The sequence below is a fragment of the Rosa chinensis genome, chromosome 4, assembly GCF_002994745.2.
Source record: "Rosa chinensis cultivar Old Blush chromosome 4, RchiOBHm-V2, whole genome shotgun sequence".
In the NCBI taxonomy this organism is placed as follows: domain Eukaryota; kingdom Viridiplantae; phylum Streptophyta; class Magnoliopsida; order Rosales; family Rosaceae; genus Rosa; species Rosa chinensis.
The window spans coordinates 65969899-65992367 of record NC_037091.1 but is presented as its reverse complement, the minus strand read 5'-3'; the positions used below and the strand labels follow the sequence as shown (position 1 = coordinate 65992367).

General features: G+C 38.7%; 4 protein-coding genes across 4 annotated transcripts; 2 read left to right on the top strand and 2 right to left on the bottom strand.

Annotated features, from left to right (window-relative positions):
* The first annotated feature begins 1141 nt into the window (after nucleotides 1-1141).
* On the top strand, nucleotides 1142-3875 carry LOC112200254 (glutamate decarboxylase 4). The gene is made up of 6 exons (XM_024341283.2): nucleotides 1142-1324; nucleotides 1424-1628; nucleotides 2126-2329; nucleotides 2408-2622; nucleotides 2712-2965; nucleotides 3050-3875. The coding sequence occupies exons 1-6, from the start codon at nucleotides 1239-1241 to the stop codon at nucleotides 3586-3588; spliced, it is 1503 nt and encodes a 500-aa protein (XP_024197051.1). The 5' UTR covers nucleotides 1142-1238; the 3' UTR covers nucleotides 3589-3875.
* A 248-nt stretch (nucleotides 3876-4123) lies between these two features.
* On the bottom strand, nucleotides 4124-5396 carry LOC112197538 (probable isoaspartyl peptidase/L-asparaginase 2). The gene has a single exon (XM_024338264.2). The coding sequence runs from the start codon at nucleotides 5334-5336 to the stop codon at nucleotides 4356-4358; it is 981 nt and encodes a 326-aa protein (XP_024194032.1). The 5' UTR covers nucleotides 5337-5396; the 3' UTR covers nucleotides 4124-4355.
* Nucleotides 5397-7691: 2295 nt separating this feature from the next.
* LOC112201064 (L-lactate dehydrogenase B) lies at nucleotides 7692-9256 on the bottom strand. Its single transcript, XM_024342066.2, has 2 exons — nucleotides 8577-9256; nucleotides 7692-8316 (listed from the first exon to the last, which is right to left on the bottom strand). Exons 1-2 carry the CDS (start codon nucleotides 9183-9185, stop codon nucleotides 7867-7869), a joined length of 1059 nt encoding a protein of 352 aa, XP_024197834.1. The 5' UTR covers nucleotides 9186-9256; the 3' UTR covers nucleotides 7692-7866.
* Nucleotides 9257-17839: 8583 nt separating this feature from the next.
* On the top strand, nucleotides 17840-20483 carry LOC112200957. The gene is made up of 6 exons (XM_040517601.1): nucleotides 17840-17887; nucleotides 18546-18701; nucleotides 18815-18895; nucleotides 19052-19115; nucleotides 19932-19994; nucleotides 20086-20483. The coding sequence occupies exons 1-6, from the start codon at nucleotides 17875-17877 to the stop codon at nucleotides 20087-20089; spliced, it is 381 nt and encodes a 126-aa protein (XP_040373535.1). The 5' UTR covers nucleotides 17840-17874; the 3' UTR covers nucleotides 20090-20483.
* The last annotated feature ends 1986 nt before the right edge of the window (nucleotides 20484-22469 follow it).

Below are 22469 nucleotides of genomic sequence, written 5' to 3'. Positions count from 1 at the left end.
ACATTCATTGAAAATAATTGGAGCTTGGGCCTCAAGAAAATTGGACAGTATTGTCACTTAAATAGAGCCCATCCACATGCTAGACACACCCACCCAATGGGCTCTGGGCGTTAGCCCGTACAATAAGCCCATTTGGCTTGTCAAGAAATCCAGGTGCTCCCAGTTGCCGGTTTCGCTAGTCAGCAACCACCACGAATTAGATTCGCCGCGTCGCAAATGTCAAAGTGAAACTGAATTAATTTGCCCTAATGAAAATCCATCAGGCTCATGCATTACGCAAACGCCTTAGAATTAGGTACCTTAAGGTAGTTTCTCACCCATTGAAGTCAACAAGTTTAAAGAAAGAAATCTATGGTTTGATATGATCTTCAATATTTTTACGCCAATGGTATGAGGGAATCTGCACCAAAAGCAAAAGGTTTTTACACATTGGTGCATGTAAATTTCCGGAAAATAAAATCGATCCTTAGTGTAGGTTTACAAGTCTTAAAAGTTGTACTAGAGATAAAAAAAGTTACTTTGTTTGCGTTCATACCAAACGATTGAGAATGAGTTGTAGGAGGACATGAAGTTATCTGGTTTATGGAATGGAAGCTTTATTCGTTCATCTTGGCATGTCTTAAAGTTGACGTGTAGAAGAGGCATGTTTTATTTAGGGTTCATGTACCGACCATAGATTAAGATGGGCATGCCTTTGGAAAGGAATTAATACGGTTCTCTAAGCTATGATAAAAGATCTCAACATGTAATTAACAATTATTCTGTTCCCACTGTTTTCTCTGTGAAACCTCTATTTGCTTGAAGAGCGGTCCATAATCCACCCATTGATCACAACGGTCTACGATTGACTACAATCTCAACCCCGTACTTCTTCAACCGTAACCCTTGCTTTTCTTACATCGTCGATTTGGTATTTTAGATTTCCTTCCCGTTTTTCATCCAAAAGATTGTAGAAATCATGCAACATCAATACCCCTATTCCTTTTCAGTCAACTTTTTCTAGGAGTTCTTTTTTCAGCACTTTCTAGAATATTAAAAGGTTCACACAGAGATCCACCAAGATTTTCCACAAAGATCACATATGCTGATAGCCTATAAATACCAATTAAGGCTCTTCTCCTCTTCTCCAAGCAATCCCAAAGCTCAATATATACCATCCTAATTCATCAATTCCCTACCAAGTTTTCGGTTGCTTTTGATCCTTCTCTGTGAGACCAAGCCTCTCGTAAAAAAAGACAATGGGGCTCTCAAAGACATTCTCTGCTTCGGATGTGTCTGTCCACTCCACCTTTGCCTCTCGCTATATCCGAGACAAGCCCGCTAAGTACGTACATTATTACATCTCCTTCTTGATCTTAATTTGATGGATTCTTGTTCTTAATTTGATGGATTGATTACTAATCGATTGATTTGATGTGTGAAGGTACAAGATGCCGGAGAATTCGACACCAAAGGAGGTGGCGTACCAGGTGATCAGTGACGAGCTGATGCTTGATGGGAAGCCAAGGCTGAACTTGGCGTCGTTTGTGACGACATGGATGGAGCCAGAGTGTGATAAGCTCATCATGGACTCCATGAACAAGAACTACGTCGACATGGATGAGTACCCTGTCACAACTGAGCTTCAGGTATATATCCAATCTAATTTCAATACACAACACAAAATTACGTGATGTGCATGTAAAATTCTTGCCTGCTTGTGTTATACTGCGGGCCTCATGTTACTTCATACTGATGTAAATTCTTAATTAGAGGGTCATGTTTTGGTTTTCCTTTTTGGCAAATACCTCATTGTTTTGGTCGACGATTTTTTACAAAACTGTTGAATGATATTCTTATATATTTACTTTTTGACTTTTCTATCAAAAAGTAATTATTATAATTATTTTGAGCTGAACGAATCAGATCATGTAATTAAATCAGATCTTTAATTCCTTCCATAAAAGAATTACTAGTTTAGAAGAGCTTTCCTAATTCCTTTCGTGTACAGAAAATATAAGAACTATTGCTTCATTAATGAATGACCAAGCTTGACTTCATTGTTTGCAAGATTTACTTGAGTTGCTAATTAATTAATATCATCATTAGGTGTTTTGGGGCTAATTATCCGTGTTAACTTGTACAGAATCGGTGCGTGAACATGATAGCAGATCTTTTCAATGCACCACATAAAGAGTCTGATGAGGCTGCCACCGGAACCGGAACAGTCGGGTCATCGGAGGCCATCATGCTGGCAGGTCTCGCATTCAAGAGGAAGTGGCAGAATAAGAGGAAGGCTGAAGGAAAACCCTATGACAGGCCCAACATCGTTACTGGTGCCAATGTGCAGGTATGCACACAAGTATATATGTAAATTATTTCTAGTTGCAAATCAAAAACATCAATGTTTTAACAATTTATGGTATAGGTATGCTGGGAGAAATTTGCTAGGTATTTTGAAGTAGAACTGAAGGAAGTGAAGGTGACGGAAGACTATTATGTAATGGACCCTGTGAAAGCTGTGGAATTGGTAGATGAAAACACCATCTGCGTTGCTGCTATCTTGGGTTCAACTTACAATGGAGAGTTCGAAGATGTCAAGCTCTTGAATGATCTTTTGCTAGAGAAGAATAAGCAAACTGGGTACATATACTGCTATAAAAATATCTTATAGCATGTGTATTTGTTAGGTTACAACTTTGGGTTAATGATATGTTGGATTGATTTGACAGATGGGATACCCCAATTCATGTCGATGCTGCTAGTGGTGGATTCATAGCGCCATTCTTGTATCCCGAGTTAGAATGGGATTTCCGTCTTCCACTGGTGAAGAGCATCAATGTGAGTGGTCATAAATATGGTCTTGTGTATGCTGGAGTTGGGTGGATCATTTGGAGGTCCAAAGAAGACTTGCCCGAAGACCTAATTTTTCACATCAATTATCTGGGAGCTGATCAACCCACCTTCACCCTCAATTTCTCTAAAGGTAATAGCCTTGCTAATTGCGTTAAGACAAAAAATAACTAACAGTATGTGCCCTAAATTTTACTTGTTAATTATTTGCGCACAGGGTCGAGTCAAATCATTGCTCAATACTATCAACTTATCCGACAGGGTTTTGAGGGATACCGCAACATCATGGAAAACTGTCACAACAATGCCATGGTGTTGAAGGCAGGGCTGGAAAAGACAGAGCGCTTCAAAATCTTGTCGAAGGACATCGGGGTTCCAGTGGTGGCCTTTTCTTTGAAAGACAGAAGCCACTACGATGAGTACATGGTGTCTGAGCATTTGCGTCGTTTTGGCTGGATTGTGCCGGCATATTCTATGCCGGAGGATGCTAAGCACGTTGCGTTGCTCCGTGTTGTGATAAGGGAAGACTTCTCTCGCACTCTAGCTGAGCGTCTTGTGCTCGACATCACCCATGTCTTGAAAGAGCTCGACAAACTGCCGCTGCCATCAGTCAGTCCAAATGGTGGTGATGACCAAGTGTGTATTAATGGCGGCATATGCAATGGAAACATGAACACTTTGGTGGCGAAAAAGAAATTTTCTGATATTGATTTAAAGGAAGAGGATTGCATCCCTAAACTGGCGAAGAGTGCTTAATGCTGCAAGTGGTATGGAGTACGTACTGATCGAAAGGCGTGGCTCCAGACAAGTGTCTAAGAGAGTTTTGTTTGTTTAATTAGGTTTTTTCTTTTTGGCCGATCTTACTAATAAATAATTTGAGTCATATTAGTTTTTCGGCCTAAGTTAAGTATTGATTAGTTTAAACTTGTTTTAAACTTTTAAGTGCAAGTGGTTTGGTGTGGGATGTGCTGCCTCTATTTTATCTTATCGATCGTGTTGTAACTCTAACTTTTTTAATCTTTTGGTTTTGTTAGTTTTTTTTTCCCGACGAAATGAGAATAATTTATTGAAGAAAAATTTTAAATACACACTCCAAACTACTTAATACACATCTCTAATTCTCTATTATTTATATTTTAAATATGATTTTATAGATAAATTTAAATGACCAAAATAAACATCTATGTATTAAAAGAAAAATAATAATAATCATATCTTCCTTATATTATACACTAATTATAAAAGCAATAAATTTCTATACATGACATCCTCATTTAAAACAAGAATAAAGTTTTTTTTTTTTTTTAAAATGAAAATGCTTTGAGACTTTATTAGCACCATCATAATGTACATGCCAGTTAAAACTAAAGATTACACCTAATGAAGGCATGCATTCCTAGTTTTGGCCTCCAACTAGACACAAGCAGGAATTGCAGTATCCAGCACCACCAATAGTCACAAACACAAAGCAAATCCAGAGACCGCTTCCTTTTTCAACAACAAAAAAAAAGAAGGGGAAACTCCTACTGATCCCAAATCCCAACCTCCATGAACCCATCCTCTGTTGCACTCCCCCTGAACATTCCGCAGCAGTTAAACCCACAAGCCACTTCTCCTTTGTTGGACACAGCAATGAGTCCGGCCTTTCCTTCATCGAGCCTGTTCTTGATCACAAAGTCCACAGCGTCCTGAAGGCCTAAGCCCTTGTACTCCATCACAGCAGAAACTTCACGCGCCAGTGTCCCGCGTATGATGGCCTCTCCCTCTCCTGTGCAAGAGACCCCACAGAGGTCACACGCGTAGGTATCAGCCCCGATGAGTGGCGAGTCCCCAATGCGACCTGTCATTTTGTTCATGAGCCCACTGGTAGAGGTGGCAGCTGCGCAGCGGCCCTGGCTGTCAACGACCACACATCCGACCGTCTCGGGTGCGTACACGCTTATGGGCAGCCCGTTCATCTGTATCGGGCTCTCCACACCAGCAGCGCAAGTCTCCATCCCAAGTGGAATTCTGTAATCAAACAAGATGGTGTTGGCTTCCTTGGCCAACTTGAGCATCCCCACATTCTCCTCCGTGATAAAATAGTCATTGTCCACCAGCTCAACGCCCTGTTGCCTGGCGAAGCTTTCTGCGCCGGAGAAGGCAAGGTAGGAATGCGGGGACTTATCCATGACGAGTCGGGCAAGCGAGATCGGGTTCTTGACGGTGCTCAACCTCGATACGGCGCCGCATCGTCTTTTGGGTCCATCCATGATGCTGGCTTCCATCTCAACCCTGCCATTTTCATTCAGGGCGGATCCACGGCAGGAATTGAAAAACGGATCCGTTTCCAATTCCCTAACAACAAGTTCAACAACATCAATGGCGGGAAGATCAGAACGGAGAGCAGAGATTCCGAGATTGAGGCAGCGAGTGACGAGCTGTTTGGCTTGTTCTTGGCGCTCGAGAGGGAGATTTGGGTCGACACCAGCGCCACCGTGCACAGCAATAGCCCAACCGCCCATCTCTCACTCTGCCCCGCACTCTAGGGCCTTCTGGATTTGCTGTGGGGTTGTGTGTTACCTCTGGCTCTCTATTCTCTAAGGTGGTAAAGTTAGAAACCAACTAATTTAAATTTTTCTTAAATAAATTGTAATTAAATTGGGTGAGAAACCATATAATTTAGAATTTCGAAATCAATGGCATTAAATGTTTTTAAAATTGGAATTTAAAACATATCACTTTACTCTCACTTTTTAGTTCAATTTTTTTTTTTAAAAAATTATGATTAGTCAGTTTATTATCTATTATAATACATCACAAGTATAAAACTTTGTAATTGTAAATTTGTTTGACCATTCAATGACAACTTTGTAGTTCCGCCATTGTGAAGAAACTAGTGATACAGTTTTGGTTGAATGTTCGACTCAAAATTTTATACTTGATCAATAGGGTGTTTGATGGATGAGAACTCAAATAATACAAAACTTATTTCTAAGCATCTATTTGAAGGAAACAATAATGAATGATGTAGTTAAATAATAGTGTATTTAGGTAATCATGGTTTTTTAGTTTAAGGATATTTTAGGTAATTTGGGTTGTATATTTAGTAAAATGTTAGAATGAAAAATTAAATGGTAAGTGTATTGAGTAAGGAGTTTGTATCAAGTAATTAGGGGTGTGTATTTAAAACTTCTCTTTATTGAAATGAAACGAAAAAAGAATACATCACAACCGGCAAGGGGAAAAAATCAACCTAGCCCCTCGGAAATTGAAGAGACAAGCCTCTTCAAGAACAATAAAACTACAAACTAGCTGAATCAAAAATTAGGAAGACCTAAATGGTCTCTAACACAAAAGAAGTAGCAAAGTGTGGTATCGAATCCCACCAAATCAAATCAAACAATGAAACACCAAAATTCTCTAAAGCATCAGCCACCTGATTTCCTTCTTTATAAATATGTGAAGAACGAAATTGCATTTGAGAAATCCAATGAAGAAAATTGCCCCACTCTACTTGGAGTTGCCAAGGCACCATATGAGGAGAGCGAAGGAAAGTGAGAACAAGGGATGAATCAAGTACTTCTAACCATACATACTTCCAATCTCGAACCCAGGCCAACTCTATAGCTTTGATTACCGCCATTACTTCAGCTGCAACTGCACTTGGGATATCTATATTAGAGGAGGAAGCACCAAGAACCTCTCCCTTATAGTCTCAAAAAACTCCACCATAGGGCGAAATTGCTTGATAGAGTCTGCATGCTCGACTTTTAGAATCAGAATGATCAGGCTAGAGTTAATATACCAAATCTGAAATAATATTGAACCGCTGCAGAAACATCCTTACCGACAATGTCCCAACAAAAGACAAAAAAATGTCCATTATTAACAAGCTTGTAACATTTATTAGTTCTATTTTCATTGTTTGTTTGTTTGTTTTGAGAAATTTCAGTATGATTAATTGCAGTATTAGGAATCGAGATTGCTCTCCTACACTCGGCTTTTAGTATTTTTTTTTTTTAAATTATTAAAAAAAAAAGAGTAATGGCCTAACTACAAGCTAGCATTCGACACGAGTGTGTCCTAACTTAAGCATTCTTTGTTACAAAACTTTGTCTCTCAGATTCCAGACGCACATAATACCTCTCTTTGTCTCTCAGTCTCTCAACAATCATCAGACAAAAGACTCAATCACTATACAGACAGCTAATTAAGCTTTTCTCACTATGAAAAAAACACTTCAATTTGATAAAGTAATTTAGGGTTCACATCCAAAACCAATTGACAATGGATGGAGTGCCCCAAACCCTTATAAACTCATAGGCAATGTCCCATTTTTCCCATGTAGGATGTATATATTCTCAACACGTCCCAGCACGTGTGGTGAATTTTCAAGTCATACACGTGGACAACTTTTGGGTGACGTGGAGCCTGTATGGTCGTTAGGCATGCACACTTGGGTAACCCGCTCTGATACCATGATAAAGTAATCTGAGGTTCACATCCAAAACCAATTGGCAGTGAATTGAGTGGTCCAAACCCTTATAAACTGATAACCCTCATTTTTCCTATTTGGGATGTATATATTCTCAACATGATTAGCTTCATCAGTAGCTACGCCCTGGATACCACTCAATCCAATGCCTTCCTAGCTATCGCGGCCCACATTGGGAAGATGCTCGATCTCCTACACAGGCTTCAACACATAATAATCTATGAAGTAAAATTAGTTCTTGTTATCAGTGTTCACGGTATAATTAATTGCTTGATGAAATCAACATTCAGGATCATGACGCTTTAACGTAACGTACGCCATGGCACTCAGTCATACATGCAATTGCAAATTTATAAATTAATTAATGACACATTTACTTATTTGGAATGAGAATTGAAATAAGAAATTGATAATGAAACATGTACGTTCTCCCCTTTGTGGAGTACAACGGGGAGTATAGTTTAACAACTGGAAAAATAAAATATATAACATGTAATTTGTTTCTTCTCAGTTTAACAGACTGAAAAAGAACATACACTCATATAAATCTATCGCAATCATATTCCCAAGTTTAACTGACTTTGGACCTCCAAAATGGTGTGAGCCGAGTCCCTTAGCTTCTGTGCCTCCTCATCAGTCAAATGCACGTTGGTCACTCCCAGAACTCCACTCCTTCCGAGCTGTGCAGGCAAGCTCAAGAACACATCACCTCCACCAACACCGTAGAACCCATTGGCAAGCACTGAAACAGGTTGGACCTTCCTCTGGTCTCTGAGTATGCTCCGGGCTAGGTTTGCCACTGAGTAACCAATTGCCCATGAAGTATACCCTTTCAGACTTATCACCTCATACGCACAGTCCACAACTGCTTTGTGAATCTTCTCCAGTGTCTCTTTCTCGTATGCTATTTGCTGCTTCTCTAGGAAGCTCAACACCGGCACTCCCCCGACGCTAATGCTTGACCACAAAGCCACTGAGCTGTCCCCATGCTCGCCAATGATGTAAGCCTACAATTCCATTATTAGGATTAGCTTATCTAATTAATTTCGTATGCAATACATGTATGGATGACATAAGAAATTATCACTTTACTTATACAAGAGCAAATATTGTTATGTAGATTGATAACCTCATTTACTCTACTCTCGACTTTTTCTTTGTTAGTATATGTTAAGAGTAATTGGTTATCAGGATAAAAAGTTGTGAGCAGTGTATGAAAAAAAGCATGCATGCATGTATCGAAGAATATTTCTTAATTAAAATTTACCTGCACATCCTGAGCGTTAACGTCCAGGTGATCGGCCATGAGGAACCGAAACCTAGATGAGTCGAGATTCGTACCCGACCCGAAAACCCTGTTGCTCGGAAATCCGGATAGCTTCCACGCCACGTAAGTCAGGACATCCACTGGATTGGACACGATGAGTAATATGGTATCCGGAGAGTACTTAGCTAGTGGAGGTATGATATTTCTAAAGAGAGCCACGTTCCTCTGCAGCAGGTTCAGCCTGGACTCGCCAGGGTTCTGGCGCGCACCGGCCGTCACGATGCAGAGGTCGGATCCGACGGTGATGGCGTAGTCCACGGAGGCGTGGATTTTGGTGCGAGGTAAGAAGGCAGCTGCGTGTTGAAGGTCCAGCATCTCTCCACGTAGCTTTTCAGGTTTGGCGTCGACGAGGACAAGCTCGTCGGCGAGGTCTTGGGTTAAGATGGTTTGTGCTATGGCCATGCCGACGTTGCCGACGCCAATGACGGAGATTTTGTTGTGGCGCTTGGTCGGGGAAGGCGGGGCTGCGCGGCTGATGGGCCTGAAGAAGGCCTGGGTTAGGTCAAGGCCTCCAGGGCCCAATGACGAAGCCGAACTGCTTTTGTTCATGGTCAGAATAGCTTAGGTTTCTGTATAAAGTTTGAGGTTTTGGTTGGTGATGCAGAGACAGAGGGGTTTTATGCAGAGGAGTTGAGTGTGGAAGAAGTTCAATGGTCAACTTACTGTGCAAGAATGACCTTTTTTGAAGAGGGAGCTAGCTGCCTTGGGCATTACTTTAGAAGCTTCACAAAGGATTCAAACTTTCCCTAAACGTGTTCTTCATCATTGAATTGAAATGAGACTTTGCATTTTGGTGAGAAGAGTCTTGGGCAGAACGTTGATAACTATTGATAACTTGAAACCTTCTTCGAGCCCAACTACAGGGAATCGGCAAATCTATGTGCATTAAACAAATGAACCCAACTTTGATGCACGCTTAATTCTTCCCTTCAGAGTGATTTTCTTTATGTCGATATCTACCTTTCCTTATATATACTAGCCTTCATGTATACATGTTTGTGTAGTAGTTTGAGAAATTTTTTATTAAATGAAATAAAACAGTTATTGTAGAAAAAAAAACAGTAGAGGAGAAAAGTGGGCCGTGAGATCATTTTTCTCTTTCATTTTGTTCATAAAGATCTATTTTGCAACCGTCACATTTAATCTTATGATTTAATTAGTTCTCAAATTTTAATTTTTTTTTTTAACTTTTAGAGTTAGTTCTATCAAATTTTTTCATTTTGACTAATAAAACATCTTCTCCTTATAATAGCATAAATAACCAAAAAAGTTCGGCCGTAATTAGGATTGTTAGTGCTTAATTAGGTTATGTTGGTTTTATATTAGTTTTTTTTTTTAGAATGAGATAGAACTTTCATTCAATCAACCAAAATGCATACATTGGGGGGGGGGGGGGGGGGGGGGGGTGGGGGCATTAGCCAATACCCAAAAAAACCGCGGTTATAGATACCATCAGGCCAATGGGCTCAAACTCTAACCGCAAAACATCCATTTCCAAGGCTACCCTGAGTATGTGATCCTGAAAGTCCCAGTAATACCATGTAGTCAACAGCACAGAAGACGTCGTCCTCTTCAACATTGTGTCCAAAAAGTACCAGATCACGTGTAAAGGATCGCTCGTCGGCAAATTGACAACAAAAGTAAAAGAGTTGAACCAACTCGTTCACGAGAAAGACACCACAACCATGAAACCAAGACAACCAAACCCTCGCTCAATTGAGGAGAGACTTATTAGAACTAACCAAAAGCCAAAAACTAAAAACCTAATAAAACAAAGAATTCGGCCACCGCAACATGCTTCTAATTTCCACAACGTCGAACTCCAACTGCTAGCAAACCACTGCACCGAGCCCATCCACACCGACTCACCCCATTGCAGACACCCAAACCTACCGTATGGCCTTCCACCGCCGCTCTTAGCATCGTCTCCAGCCAAAAACAGGACCAAGCCTGGATCATTGACAACGCAGAGGACCGGAAAACATGAGAGAGAGAGCGGTCTACATCACCACCATAGGCCTGGATCTACCATCCACCACCAACCTTTGACTCTCAACCTTTCTGCCCCTTTCCACCCCGGTGTGAAGCCTGCCCATCCACCACCCGCCGTCGTCTGAAGGTAAAGAGGAAACTACTGCTGCCGCCTAAATCCCCTCAAGCCAAAAGTACCAGATCACTCAACCAAGGCAGAGCCAACCATCCCATCGCCCTGTCCGGCAACGCCCACCACACACCGACGCAAGCAAAAGTCGTCATCGATGCTGGGACGCCGCCGGACAAGCCACAGCCCCGCCCCTCTGTTTTCCAAACCCTACGTTCTGCTCCGAGTAATGCGAAGGAAAAGATAGATAGGTTGTCCACTACTCTGTTGGTTTTATATTAGTTATAATTAGTTAATTAGGTAATTTTGGCATTTGAAATTAAGTTTAGTTTAATAATATTTTTTGTTTGAGCAGTGCTACAGACACCAAAAAATTATACCAAAAAGCAATACCAAATGACATGGCGTCTGAGTTGGCATCTTATGTGTCATGACATTCAATTTAATAATTTTAAGCAAATTTCATTGATTTTTTCTAGAAAACTAATTAATCATCAAAAAAGAAAAACTTAAAATTTTTCTGTCCCAATGTAACACAACTCAAGATCATGGTATAACAAAACATTGTTTTTGGTCCATATGGTTTAGCAGTGCCATTATTACTAAATGTCTTGGAAACCAATTATATTCATACAAAGCTAATACCTGTTGAGAATATATATATCCCACATGGGAATGATAAAGTAATCTGGGGTTCACATCCAAAACCAATTGGCAATGGATGGAGTGGCCCAAACCCTTATAAACCCATAGGCAAGGTCCCATTTTTCCCATGTGGGATATATATATTCTCAACACGCCCCCGCACGTGTGGCGAATTTTCAAGCCATACACGTGGACAATTTTTGGGTGACGTGGAGCCCGTGTGGCCGTTAGGCATGCACACGTGGGTTACCCGCTCTGATACCATGATAAAGTAATCTGGGGTTCACATCCAAAACCAATTGGCAATGGATGGAGTGGACCAAACCCTTATAAACCCATAGGCAAGGTCCCATTTTTCCCATGTGGGATGTATATATTCTCAACACGCCCCCGCACGTGTGGCGAATTTTCAAGCCATTCACATGGACAACTTTTGGGTGACGTGGAGCCCGTGTGGCCATTAGGCATGCACACGTGGGTAACCCGCTCTGATACCATGATAAAGTAATCTGGGGTTCACATCCAAAACCAATTGGCAATGGATGGAGTGGCCCAAACCCTTATAAACCCATAGGCAAGGTCCCATTTTTCCCATGTGGGATATATATATTCTCAACAATACCTACTACTTTCTTATCACTAAAAGAAATTAGCAGAAAGTAAACTTTTCATTAGAAGAAATGATTTTCAAAATATGAGTTTCAAAATGTCTCTGCAATGATTTTCCTTAAAGAAATATGCTTTCAGAAGTAAGCTAACAGGATTTATATACATAGATGGGGTACAATGACCTTAAGAACGTCTCCTACAATGTTTGCCTGCTCAAGCAAGGGTGACTTTGATTTTTGGAGTCACTGCATCAATATCTATTCTCCTTCAAATACATGTAAAGCAACTTCTATGCTTCATGTACGATATCTGTATCTTCTTAATAATGCTCTAGCTTCCTACAAATTAAAGATTAAGGCAGTGATGATAGGCAATAGGTGCCTGATTAATTGTAGTAAATCCTTGCTGTAAATCTTGGACTTATGAACTTTGCTTCTTTTTTTCTTTTTTTTTTAATTGGAACTTTACAGCTGAACAACAACTTGGCTAAAGCTTTTTTGGAGCCTAAACACAGAGTAGAGAAATAGTTATTCAATTCGTCATGCATGTAGTTTTTGATATGCAAAATAACTACAAATGCATATATGTACCTCAATGATGTAAGCATAGGGTTTTCTACCAAGGGAAAACAAAAGCACAGAACTGACTACCAGCATTTTCATACTCCATCTGTATGGAAAATTGTTGATGCGCTTTCTCTGGCATTAGTTTTACATGTTGTGAATCTGCATATCAGGTGAAGGCAACTATTGCTAAAGTGAGCAATGTCATATAAGTATATCTAAACGCACATGCCAGTATCACACATTTTTAATATACTTGTAAAACTGATATGCAAAATAAATATTGGGTGGTTCACTATCTACATTGCTTACCGTATATATGGCTGCATTCAAGATGTTCAATTCTGAGACAATTTTCTTCTGAACAACCTCTAACTCTTGAGGACTCATTAGCTGCTTAGGAAGACTTGATAAGATATTCACAGGATATGTGAAAGTAGTCATAGAAGAATTGAGAAATGACCAGAGAAACAATGTGGGTTTTGTTCGATCAGCAAATTTTTACAGATAAAGCTATAAAAGAGAATGAAAGAGTTTTACCATCAACTATTCAGAAATTAAACACAGAAGTGAAATTGGAACTCTAATTCAGAAATTAAACCCATAAAAAACTCTTGGAAGAAAATTTCAATCCATGAGGAGAGAGACCTTAAAAGTTTTCGGGGATCCGCACTAAGAAGGTCGACATGTGCTTTCTTATAAATAGATGCTAGAAATTAAAATGTAGTGTTTTCTTGGTAACGTTATGGAGTTCTGATTTGGCTGTTAATGTAATTTCATATAAATCTCATATTCACAACCACACTAAATTTGAAACAGAGCAATCCACTAATGAACAATGATGTTAACAGTGAAGCCCATATAGATCAACATCCTAAATTATATAGACACAAAAAAAAAAGCTCAGGACAGAAAATAGGAAACTCATTTCAATGAAGAGCTGAAGAGCAATGCTTTAGATGTTCAAAGGAGTCGGTATGCAAGATAACGAAATTAAGGAAGGAGAACATAGCCTGGAATTCCCAAACAAACTAAATAAAAAATGAGAGTCGATTACTCAACTATAAAGAAGACGACCAGGTTGAGATAAAAGCCCCAAAGATAGATGATTGCACCTTTGAACAGTTCAGATTGCAACCATACCCAGCACTTGACACATAAATCACCAAAAACAAAAAAAATGAACTATCATTTATTGATTCAATGAGTAGTGATTTCATATCAGAAACCGACCAGCAATCGAAGAGCCATACAAAGCCATCAAAACTCAACTCCACTACTAAAGCATACACCAAAAAACTGTTCTCCGGTAAAACAAAAAAAAAACACAAAGTAGCAGAGAGCACAAAACATAAATCCATAACCGATGAAAGACGACAAAACATGAATTATAAAAGCAATAAACTGGAATATGTTTAAAAAATAAAAAATAAAATAAAAAAGCAAACAACTGGAATATGAATTATTCTATGTATGATCTACTGTGTATGAACTGAGGAAGCACCTATTTTCAATAAACTAATCTATTTGCGTTTAATCTTCTTGAGATATTTTCTTTCTGGATGCCATATTATTTGTATGTGAGAGATACTTCATTGAGTCACATAAACATGAAATCTCACCTATTTCTTCTTGCTAACAGACCTGCAATACAATAAAAAGTAGAAATAAGGATATCATACAAAGAAGAATAAATGATGCAATTGACAAAGAGAAAAATTAAGCAGACAACTTTTAAGAATAGAAATCTATCATATAATTCATATCGAACACAAACTATAGCTATGAAGATCATGAACATGCAAAAAAGGGTCTATGAATTCAGTTGAAAGTATAAGGAAAACCGGTCTGAAGCAGAAACCACAAATAAGAGGGCAATCATATCAATGAAGCATAACAGTAATCAATATTTTCTCTCTTAGAACTCACCCTTTCTTAATGTGGACATAATGTTCAAATAGAAATGAAATTTTGAAATAAAGGTCCAACTGCCTGTGAAGCAATTATTTATAGTGGAAGGTACATACCCAGGTGATGGCAAGCTGGGAAAAGAGTAGAGAAAAGGCTTGGTAAAGCAGAAGAAGACGCAGCAGAGGACTAAGTTTGTTTCATATTCACAATCCCTCAAATATCTGGTGATATCTGACTTTGTCAGCAAAGGAGTTTTACTTACCCAAAAGAACCTACATTTGATGAATCTAAACACAACACCGTATCTATTTAAAAAGAAAAACAAAAAGAATTGTCTTTTTAGCAGAAAATATCTAACTTGATCTCATCGAACTAAGACAGAAACACTAATCTTATTCTACCAATCTTTTTTCGCAACTCATTCAATCAACTCAGCTAATAACCGCAAAAGACCTTTGATCAATTCCATAAAATGATCTAACAGACAATTATAACAGTTAATTAACTACCATGTCTCATTGTGTACAACCAAAAATTAGAAAAAGTAGAGCCATAAAATGGTTTGAGATTATCAAACAGATACTAAAATAAGAACTGTGAGTGCTGCCATAATCTAAATCCCCTCTGCATAAATGCATGTTGATTATAAACAATATATAAAAGTCAATCAAAAAGATCACTAATTAATCACAGCTTGTCCCCAAATATTTTTTTTCTTTTCAGGTAAAGCAAATAAGATCAATATATATATAATAGAGAATGAACCAGACCTTGAGATGGTTGATTTCACTTTAACAACCTGCGTTGTTTATGCTTCAGAATAAAACTAATACTGGGATTATGGCATTTGTCCTGCAAGTCAAATTAAGCAAGAATGTTCAAGGGTAGACAGATACAATGTCAATTCATATCATTAGAATCGTAATTACCTCTCTTAGAAGAGCCCTCATAATAGTCAGAGTAGTCATATCCAAAACATAATTACTTCTACACTTCTCAAACACAAAGTATCTCTAACCAAATTACATTCACCAAAAGTTTCCATTTTCTACTTAGAGGCCAATCAATCCTAACAAAATCATAATCAGGAGTTTCCAGGAACTATGTTTATGTTCTAAGCAAAGAAAGGTCCAAACTTTACTTACAACGTTCATAATCGAGAGGTCTCATAACTTCCCCTATAATCTGACCAACACTTTGAAGTGACTTCAAATCATCTTCATTTTTCCCAAACTCCTTAGCTCCTCGCAAGTTTTCTCGCACTGCAAAACCCGAAACATGCAATTCAGACCCAAACAAATTCCTCATACCATCTAAAATTTCCCAATTCACACAGAAACCCACTACCTTGAAACTACATCAACCAAAATTAACAGCTAGGGCACAAAATCGGCTTAATTGAAAATCGGAATGGAAACCCTATACTAAAAATTGAACAAATTGGGAACATTTGTAGTTGGATAGAAGAGGGTTTGGAGTGCGAATCTGACCTGCGCGCACTCGAGAGTCGAGCTCCTTGTGCTGAAGTAACCTTTTCAGGTAATCATTTATGGCGGTTCGACGTCGTACAGCTTCCTCCGTTTCGGTCAAGGTCATCGCGGTGCTGCTGGGGTCTGAGAGGTTTTTGGGAGAAGAAGAAATCTGAAACCTGCTGCGTCCAATAAAGCTTAGCTTTTACCTTTTATGGGGAGCTGAAAATTGGGGAGGAGGGAATCTGAAAATTGGATGAGGAGGGAGGTGAAATTTGGAGAAGGAGGGAAGTGAAATTTGGGAGCTGTTTTTGGAATTAAAGTGAAATTTGGGGAGCGAGGGAGCGAGGGAGCTCGAGTGCGAAGTGAAATTCCCTCCAACCAGCTGAAAAATTTTGGTCACTATAGCAAAATCACTTGTTATAAAGTCTAGAAACATCAGTGACCTAACATAAATCGTCACTACTACTAAAATTTTTGGTCATTAAAAGTGTTAGTGACCTGGCAATAGTGGTCACTAATTCAATACTATTTGTGACCAACATTAATGTGGTCACAGACAATTTGGTCACTAATGCCAGAATTTGTTGTAGTGATTAGGGTTTAGAGATATGTCTCTTTTCAACTAGGCCTTGTTGGCGAAGCAAGGGTGGAGAATCATTTGTAGGCCTGAGTCCTTATTGGCTAGGGTGTTTAAGGCAAAGTACTTCTCTACCATAGAGTTCATGCAGGCTGATTGTGCTACTGGGGTGTCCTATGTTTGGCGGAGTGTACTGAAAGGCAGGGAGGTGCTTAGTAAAGGGGTGAGATATCATATTGGGAATGGGGAAAGCATTTCAGTTTGGAATGATCCTCGGGTTCCTTTATCTTATCATTTTAGACTGTTCTCTACTCCCATGCAGGGGACAAAGGAGTTAACAGTGGCAGAACTCTTTGATTGGGAAATCGGTGAATGGTCTGAATGGGTTTTTCTGGAGTTATTCACGGAACTTGAAGTTGATTGCATTCTCAGAATTCCTTTGAGCTTAAATGGGGGTGTTGATCGGCTGGTGTGGCACTGGGATAAGAATGGGAGGTATAGTGTGAAGAACGGGTACCATATTGCTGATCACCTGGGGACTAGAGAGTCAGGGTCCAGCTCTGGTTCGAACTTAGTGATGGCTCAATCTTGGAATAAGATGAGGATAGTGAACGTTTGTCCAAAGGTTCGCATGCTTGCTTGGCATCTTGTTAGGGGAATATTACCCACTAGGGCTGCCCTCTACTCTAGGGTTCAGCTCCCAGACGTGCAGTGCGTGTTTTGTTACAAAGGTGTGGGGGGATGGTCTACACTTATTCAAGAACTACAGAGCTGTGGAAGTCTATTGGATGAATAGACCGTTGAAGTTACAAATTGGTAAGCATTCTGCCTGTGTCTTGATTGAGTGGTTTTGGGACATGGTAAATCTTTTGCATGGGGATCTGTTGGAGTACTTCTTGGTGGGACTTTGGACTATTTGGACGGAGAGGAATAACATGGTTTGGAAGGGTGCTAATTACAATCCCATTAATATGGTGTCATGGACAGTGGCTTTCCTTGATGACTACAAAAAACTTCATCAACGTTATGGGCAAAAACAAAGAGAGGCATTACCAAGTGGGCCTGTCCCCTAGGGGCAGGCTAAAACTGAATATTGATGGGAGTTTTGATAAATAGAGTGGAAGTGGGGGCGTTGGTGTTGTGGTGCGAGATTGGGAGGGAAAGTATGTGGCGGCATTTGCACGGTCATTCTTCCATGCTCAGTCTGCTATACACATGGAAGTTGAAGCACTTAAAGCAAGTTTGTTGATTGCTATTAAGCAGGAATGACAGGAAATAGAGGTTGAAAGTGATTGTATTAATCTTGTGCTTGCTATGCAGGCTGAAGAAGAGGACCTATCTACTATTGGTCGTCTTTTGGATGATTGTAGAAGGTACGCTAGTTCTCTCAATTTTGTAAATTTTCGACACATCTTTCGTGAAGCAAACGGTGTGGCTAATAGATTAGCACACCTTGCTAGATGTAGAGGTTTAGATGAGTATTGGATAGACGAGACACTTGCTATTATTCAGGATGTTCTCTATGAAGATTATTGTCATGTTTCTCTTATAGCTCGAGGTTTAAGTTATATGTCCCTCCCGATGCAAAATTTTAATATAATAAATGAAACCGGGTGTGGGGTTAAGCCTCTCAGTTAGGCTGGGTTCCAAACCCCTTAAAAAATAATAAAAAAAAAAAAAAAAAAACTCAATTCACTTAGTCTTTCGAGTAGAGATGCATTGTCCTTCGAAATCAAAATATTGGAATTAGATTTGGAAATCAATTCATAATCTTTCACTGGTGATAATGTTTTTAGAGGTTCAATAACGTTGGCGTCCATTTCATGCCCTGTAGTGGACTATTGGCATGGGCCTAATATGGACTTTCATGCCCTTGTCGGTATATTTTTTATTTTTCTCAAATTTACTATAAACCAAAAATGAGTTACTGTTCACTCAGGCCCGAAATGAAGTGACACTTTTGCCCTTGCTTTTTCATTCAATTACAATTTTCCATTCTTCTATAACGTTCTTATCCCTTGCCACCTGTAGGTTTACTGAGCCTTCACCTGCACTCTATTGACACAGACACAGGGAGAGCGACGAGGGCCTCATCTTTTGCGTTTTGGTTATTTGCTCGACACAGAGAGAGATGGAGCAAAGTAATTAGAGGAAGAAAGGAGAGAAGAAGAGGCCATCCCTTCAAAGGTAAGCGAAACCCTCACTCCCCAAAGCTTAATTTCACTGCAAATCACTCATCTTTTTGCTTCTTTTTTTTTTGTTCTGGATTGATTGATTGGGAATTGGGTTTTCATCGCTAGGTGGAGTTTGCCATTGGAGGCTTAATCGTGGACACCAAGGTGTTCTATTGGCCAAGAAAGGTCTTTTGCTATGGATTTCCGGTATTTATGTAGATTTGGATCCTTCTCAGCTTTGCTGATTAAAATTTTTCGGTGAAGGATTGGATTTAGGTTTATATTTTGGTGAATAGATATTTAGTTCTTTGGCTTTTTCTTTCTCTAAATTTTCCTAAACGATATGTATTGATATTTTTGCAGTGTGCTTAGCTTTGCTGATTGAAGAAGATGAATGGAAAAATGAGCTCTTCTTCAGCATCAGAAGGTATTCTAATTGGGAAGTTTGTTGCTTCCTTCTGTTTCAAGTTTTACTGATATCTTAGAATTGATTGGGTGTGAATGCTTTAGTAATTGCATAATTATTGCCTTTTAACTTTGATTTTATGCTTCTTTTGGTTTGACTATTTTTGCTTCAAGTTTGTTCCTTTCTTTTATCACTTTGCTTATGATTTGCCAAATGATAATTCACACTTTTCATATTACATTGTTGGTATCAAAATGACAGAAGGGATTGCTTCTGTTTAATTGAGTATTTTATTTTTCGAGTCTAACATGGAAAGTAATACACAAACTCAATGGAATGAACACAAGGATTTTTTTTATCCCATACTGAAGGAATAAAGGTTAAATAAGAAAACATGGTATAATTGAAACTTACTACGAATTCAGTTGAAGGATCATATATGTTTCCAAAGAGTTATACACAAGATGCAACAATGACCAAGTTACCTTACTTCATAACAAGTGAAATTTGAAAAAAAAAGTTTAGATTGTTAAATCAAAATAACCAGAGGAGCAGAAGTACCAGTGCACGGAGAGTATCATTGTTGACATACAAAATTGAACATGATGGGTTCATAGGGAAACTAAGTTTGACTGGGTCAAATTTCAAAAAAATTGAACATGATGCATTCTTATGCGTAAAACGGTTGCTACCTTGAGGAGAGGTAATTGATTTTTGATATAGTAAGGGAATCAACCATTTGAATTATGAAGATTGTAAATAGTCAGAGTCTAACTGAACTTTTGACATGAATGGTTTACCACATGTTTGACAAACTATTTTTTATGATGATCTTAGATGTTGCTGCTCAGGAGCTGATGTGTGCCTGGAGTGCTGGCCGCATATGACAATTGCTTTGAGGTAGGAATATTTTTTCCATTGGCATCTGATCTATTTGTTGTTAGAACTTAAAACCCTTGAATTTTCACTTTTGTGAACTTCTTTTCTGCAGATGACTTTGGTTTCAATGACATTCTTTGGGTATACAGTGGCTGACATGGTGTTCACTATTGGGTTTGTGATGAGAAAGCTGGAAGGTAAATCACTCGGTAGTACTTTTGGTCTCTAAGATATGTCATGACACTTAAGAGCAGCTATTACTGACTAGCGGTGGGCGCGGTGCGGTTCGGTTCGGTTTGAGGCCCAAACCGCAACCAAACCGTTTTTTTCGGTTGGCCTATATATCAAACCGCAACCGCATTACAAAAGGACTGGACCGATTATTTCGGTTACACCATTTTTCTGTGCGGTGCGGTGCGGGTCGGTTTCAGTTTGGAGCGATTTATTTCAACTAGAAAGAGAGGGCCAAAATCAGGCTTATTTTTACCTAACAATTTCAATAAGGCATAAATAAATGTTGAATGCATTTAGAGTCCACACAAATTGGCAAATGTCACCCAAATATCAAGCAACTTGCAGAAAGACCATAGCAACTATTACATATATATATATATATATATATCAATGATCAAGCAAACATAGTAACTTATTACAAACTGAAAACCTAATCAAAAATGGATTTCTTATATATTGAAAACCAACATTTCCATCAATAGAGATATAATAAATAAATAAAATGTAATTAAAATAAAATCGGTGTAGGTCGGTTTATGACCCGAAACCGCAACCGAACCACTTTTATACTGTTCTGTGTGGTGTGATCATAAAACGACACCGTTTTAGTTCGGTGCGGTTCGGGTCGGTAACCGCATTGTCAGTACAAAATGCCCACCCTTATTACTGACTATTTTTGTGTCTAAAAGGTAGTATTGTACTTCAAACTCTTTTGGGTAAAAAGACATCTGATATGTTATCCGATTTTGTAAAAGTTGTTAATGATTGGCCCTGCTCTTTATCCATTCCTTTAGAGTTGTGAGAATCTGTATTCAATATTTGCAATATGACATGCTTATGATTCACCTTGCATTAGCTAAGATTTTTGGGGTAGACCAAGTTGTTGCATTGAAAGTTTGAAACTACTGGGATATGAAAGATCATTCGAACCTCTCGAAGATAAGGCTCTTACACAGTCATTAATTCCTACGTCGAAAAAATTGATGCTGATGTTGTGAAATTAAGTAAAAGAAAGAAGTACTACATATAAAAAGACTACATGCTCTGATTGAGAAATTGAATATGTAGAGGAAGCCAAGACTGTAACTTTCTTTCTATTTATTGCAGGAACACAGTGTAGAGAGTTAGAGAATTAGTTCATTGTGAGCACATGCAGAGGACGTTAGCCAAGGAATTTCAACATATGAAGTCTAAGTATGCAAAGGTTTAGAGAATTAATTACTATAGCTTTGGTGATTGTTATATCCCTCTTTTATGAATGTTGGATTCTGTTAGTTATGTCGTCAATATATTGAACTTCACAACTTATTGTTCTCCCCTCCCCCCTGATTTTGGTTCTCTGCTAATTTTTAGATCAGAGTTTTTTATACTTGACATTTTATTATTGCATCTGGATTTTAGGTGCTGTTGATTTCTGACCATAATTCCGTCTTTGGATTTGTTTTAGATTGGTTTCTAGGTATAGGTACTTCCATGTACTTTTTTGAATAATCAGTTGCATTATTTTTGTAATCTTGGCTTCTACATCATCTTTTTTCCTTTTCTTTTTCTTTTTGGGATTCCTATTTCATTGTACACTTGAATTCAGAAATATAAGAAATTCAGACAAAATATAATAATGTTGGATTAGAAACACCGCGACAAGCAAACAAACCCGCAGCATCGCCGGGCTATCTTGCTAGTATATTCTAGGGTTATTATCACAAATGGTACCCGAACTTATCCTCTATTTTATCGATGGTACCTAAACTTCAATTTTGATCACAACCAGTACCTGAACTTTTCGATTTCATTTTAAATGGTACCTAACGCCACCTTCAATCACTATTCCGGCCAAAAAAGCCAAATCTAAAAAAACAAAAAACAAAAAAACAAGTTCAAGGCAAGTCTATTACCAAAAATTCATCACTATATATGATCGCAACCCTCGAAATCATCAAAAATCATCACTATGATCGCCTCCCATGCCGTTTTTAGTCGGAATAGTGATCGGAGGTGGCTCTAGGTACCATTTAAAATGAAATCGAAAAGTTCGGGTACTAGTTGTGGTCAAAATTGAAGTTCAGGTACCATCAATAAGATTGAGATATAGTTCAGGTATCATGATAATAACTCTATATTCTATTTTGTAGTGGACTATTGGCATGGGCCTAAGATTGGCTAATGCCTATTCCACGTGCCCTGGTTTTATATGCCATTACTTCCACCTATGTAGCTCAAGTTCATGGGAAGTATAGAACATGCTGGAGAAAAAGCTAGCTC

What these genes read in the sequence shown, in the direction of transcription:
- LOC112200254 (XM_024341283.2), top strand. Translation starts at nt 1,239, where the DNA reads ATGGGGCTCTCAAAGACATTCTCTGCTTCGGATGTGTCTGTCCACTCC. An exon ending in CTGTCACAACTGAGCTTCAG is followed by an intron (nt 1,629 to 2,125) that starts GTATATATCCAA and finishes TAACTTGTACAG; the next exon opens with AATCGGTGCGTGAACATGAT. An exon ending in CACCCTCAATTTCTCTAAAG is followed by an intron (nt 2,966 to 3,049) that starts GTAATAGCCTTG and finishes ATTTGCGCACAG; the next exon opens with GGTCGAGTCAAATCATTGCT.
- LOC112197538 (XM_024338264.2), bottom strand. Translation starts at nt 5,336, where the DNA reads ATGGGCGGTTGGGCTATTGCTGTGCACGGTGGCGCTGGTGTCGACCCA.
- LOC112201064 (XM_024342066.2), bottom strand. Translation starts at nt 9,185, where the DNA reads ATGAACAAAAGCAGTTCGGCTTCGTCATTGGGCCCTGGAGGCCTTGAC. An exon ending in TTAACGCTCAGGATGTGCAG is followed by an intron (nt 8,317 to 8,576) that starts GTAAATTTTAAT and finishes ATGGAATTGTAG; the next exon opens with GCTTACATCATTGGCGAGCA.
- LOC112200957 (XM_040517601.1), top strand. An exon ending in TCTTTTGCTATGGATTTCCG is followed by an intron (nt 18,896 to 19,051) that starts GTATTTATGTAG and finishes ATATTTTTGCAG; the next exon opens with TGTGCTTAGCTTTGCTGATT. An exon ending in CTCTTCTTCAGCATCAGAAG is followed by an intron (nt 19,116 to 19,931) that starts GTATTCTAATTG and finishes TGATGATCTTAG; the next exon opens with ATGTTGCTGCTCAGGAGCTG.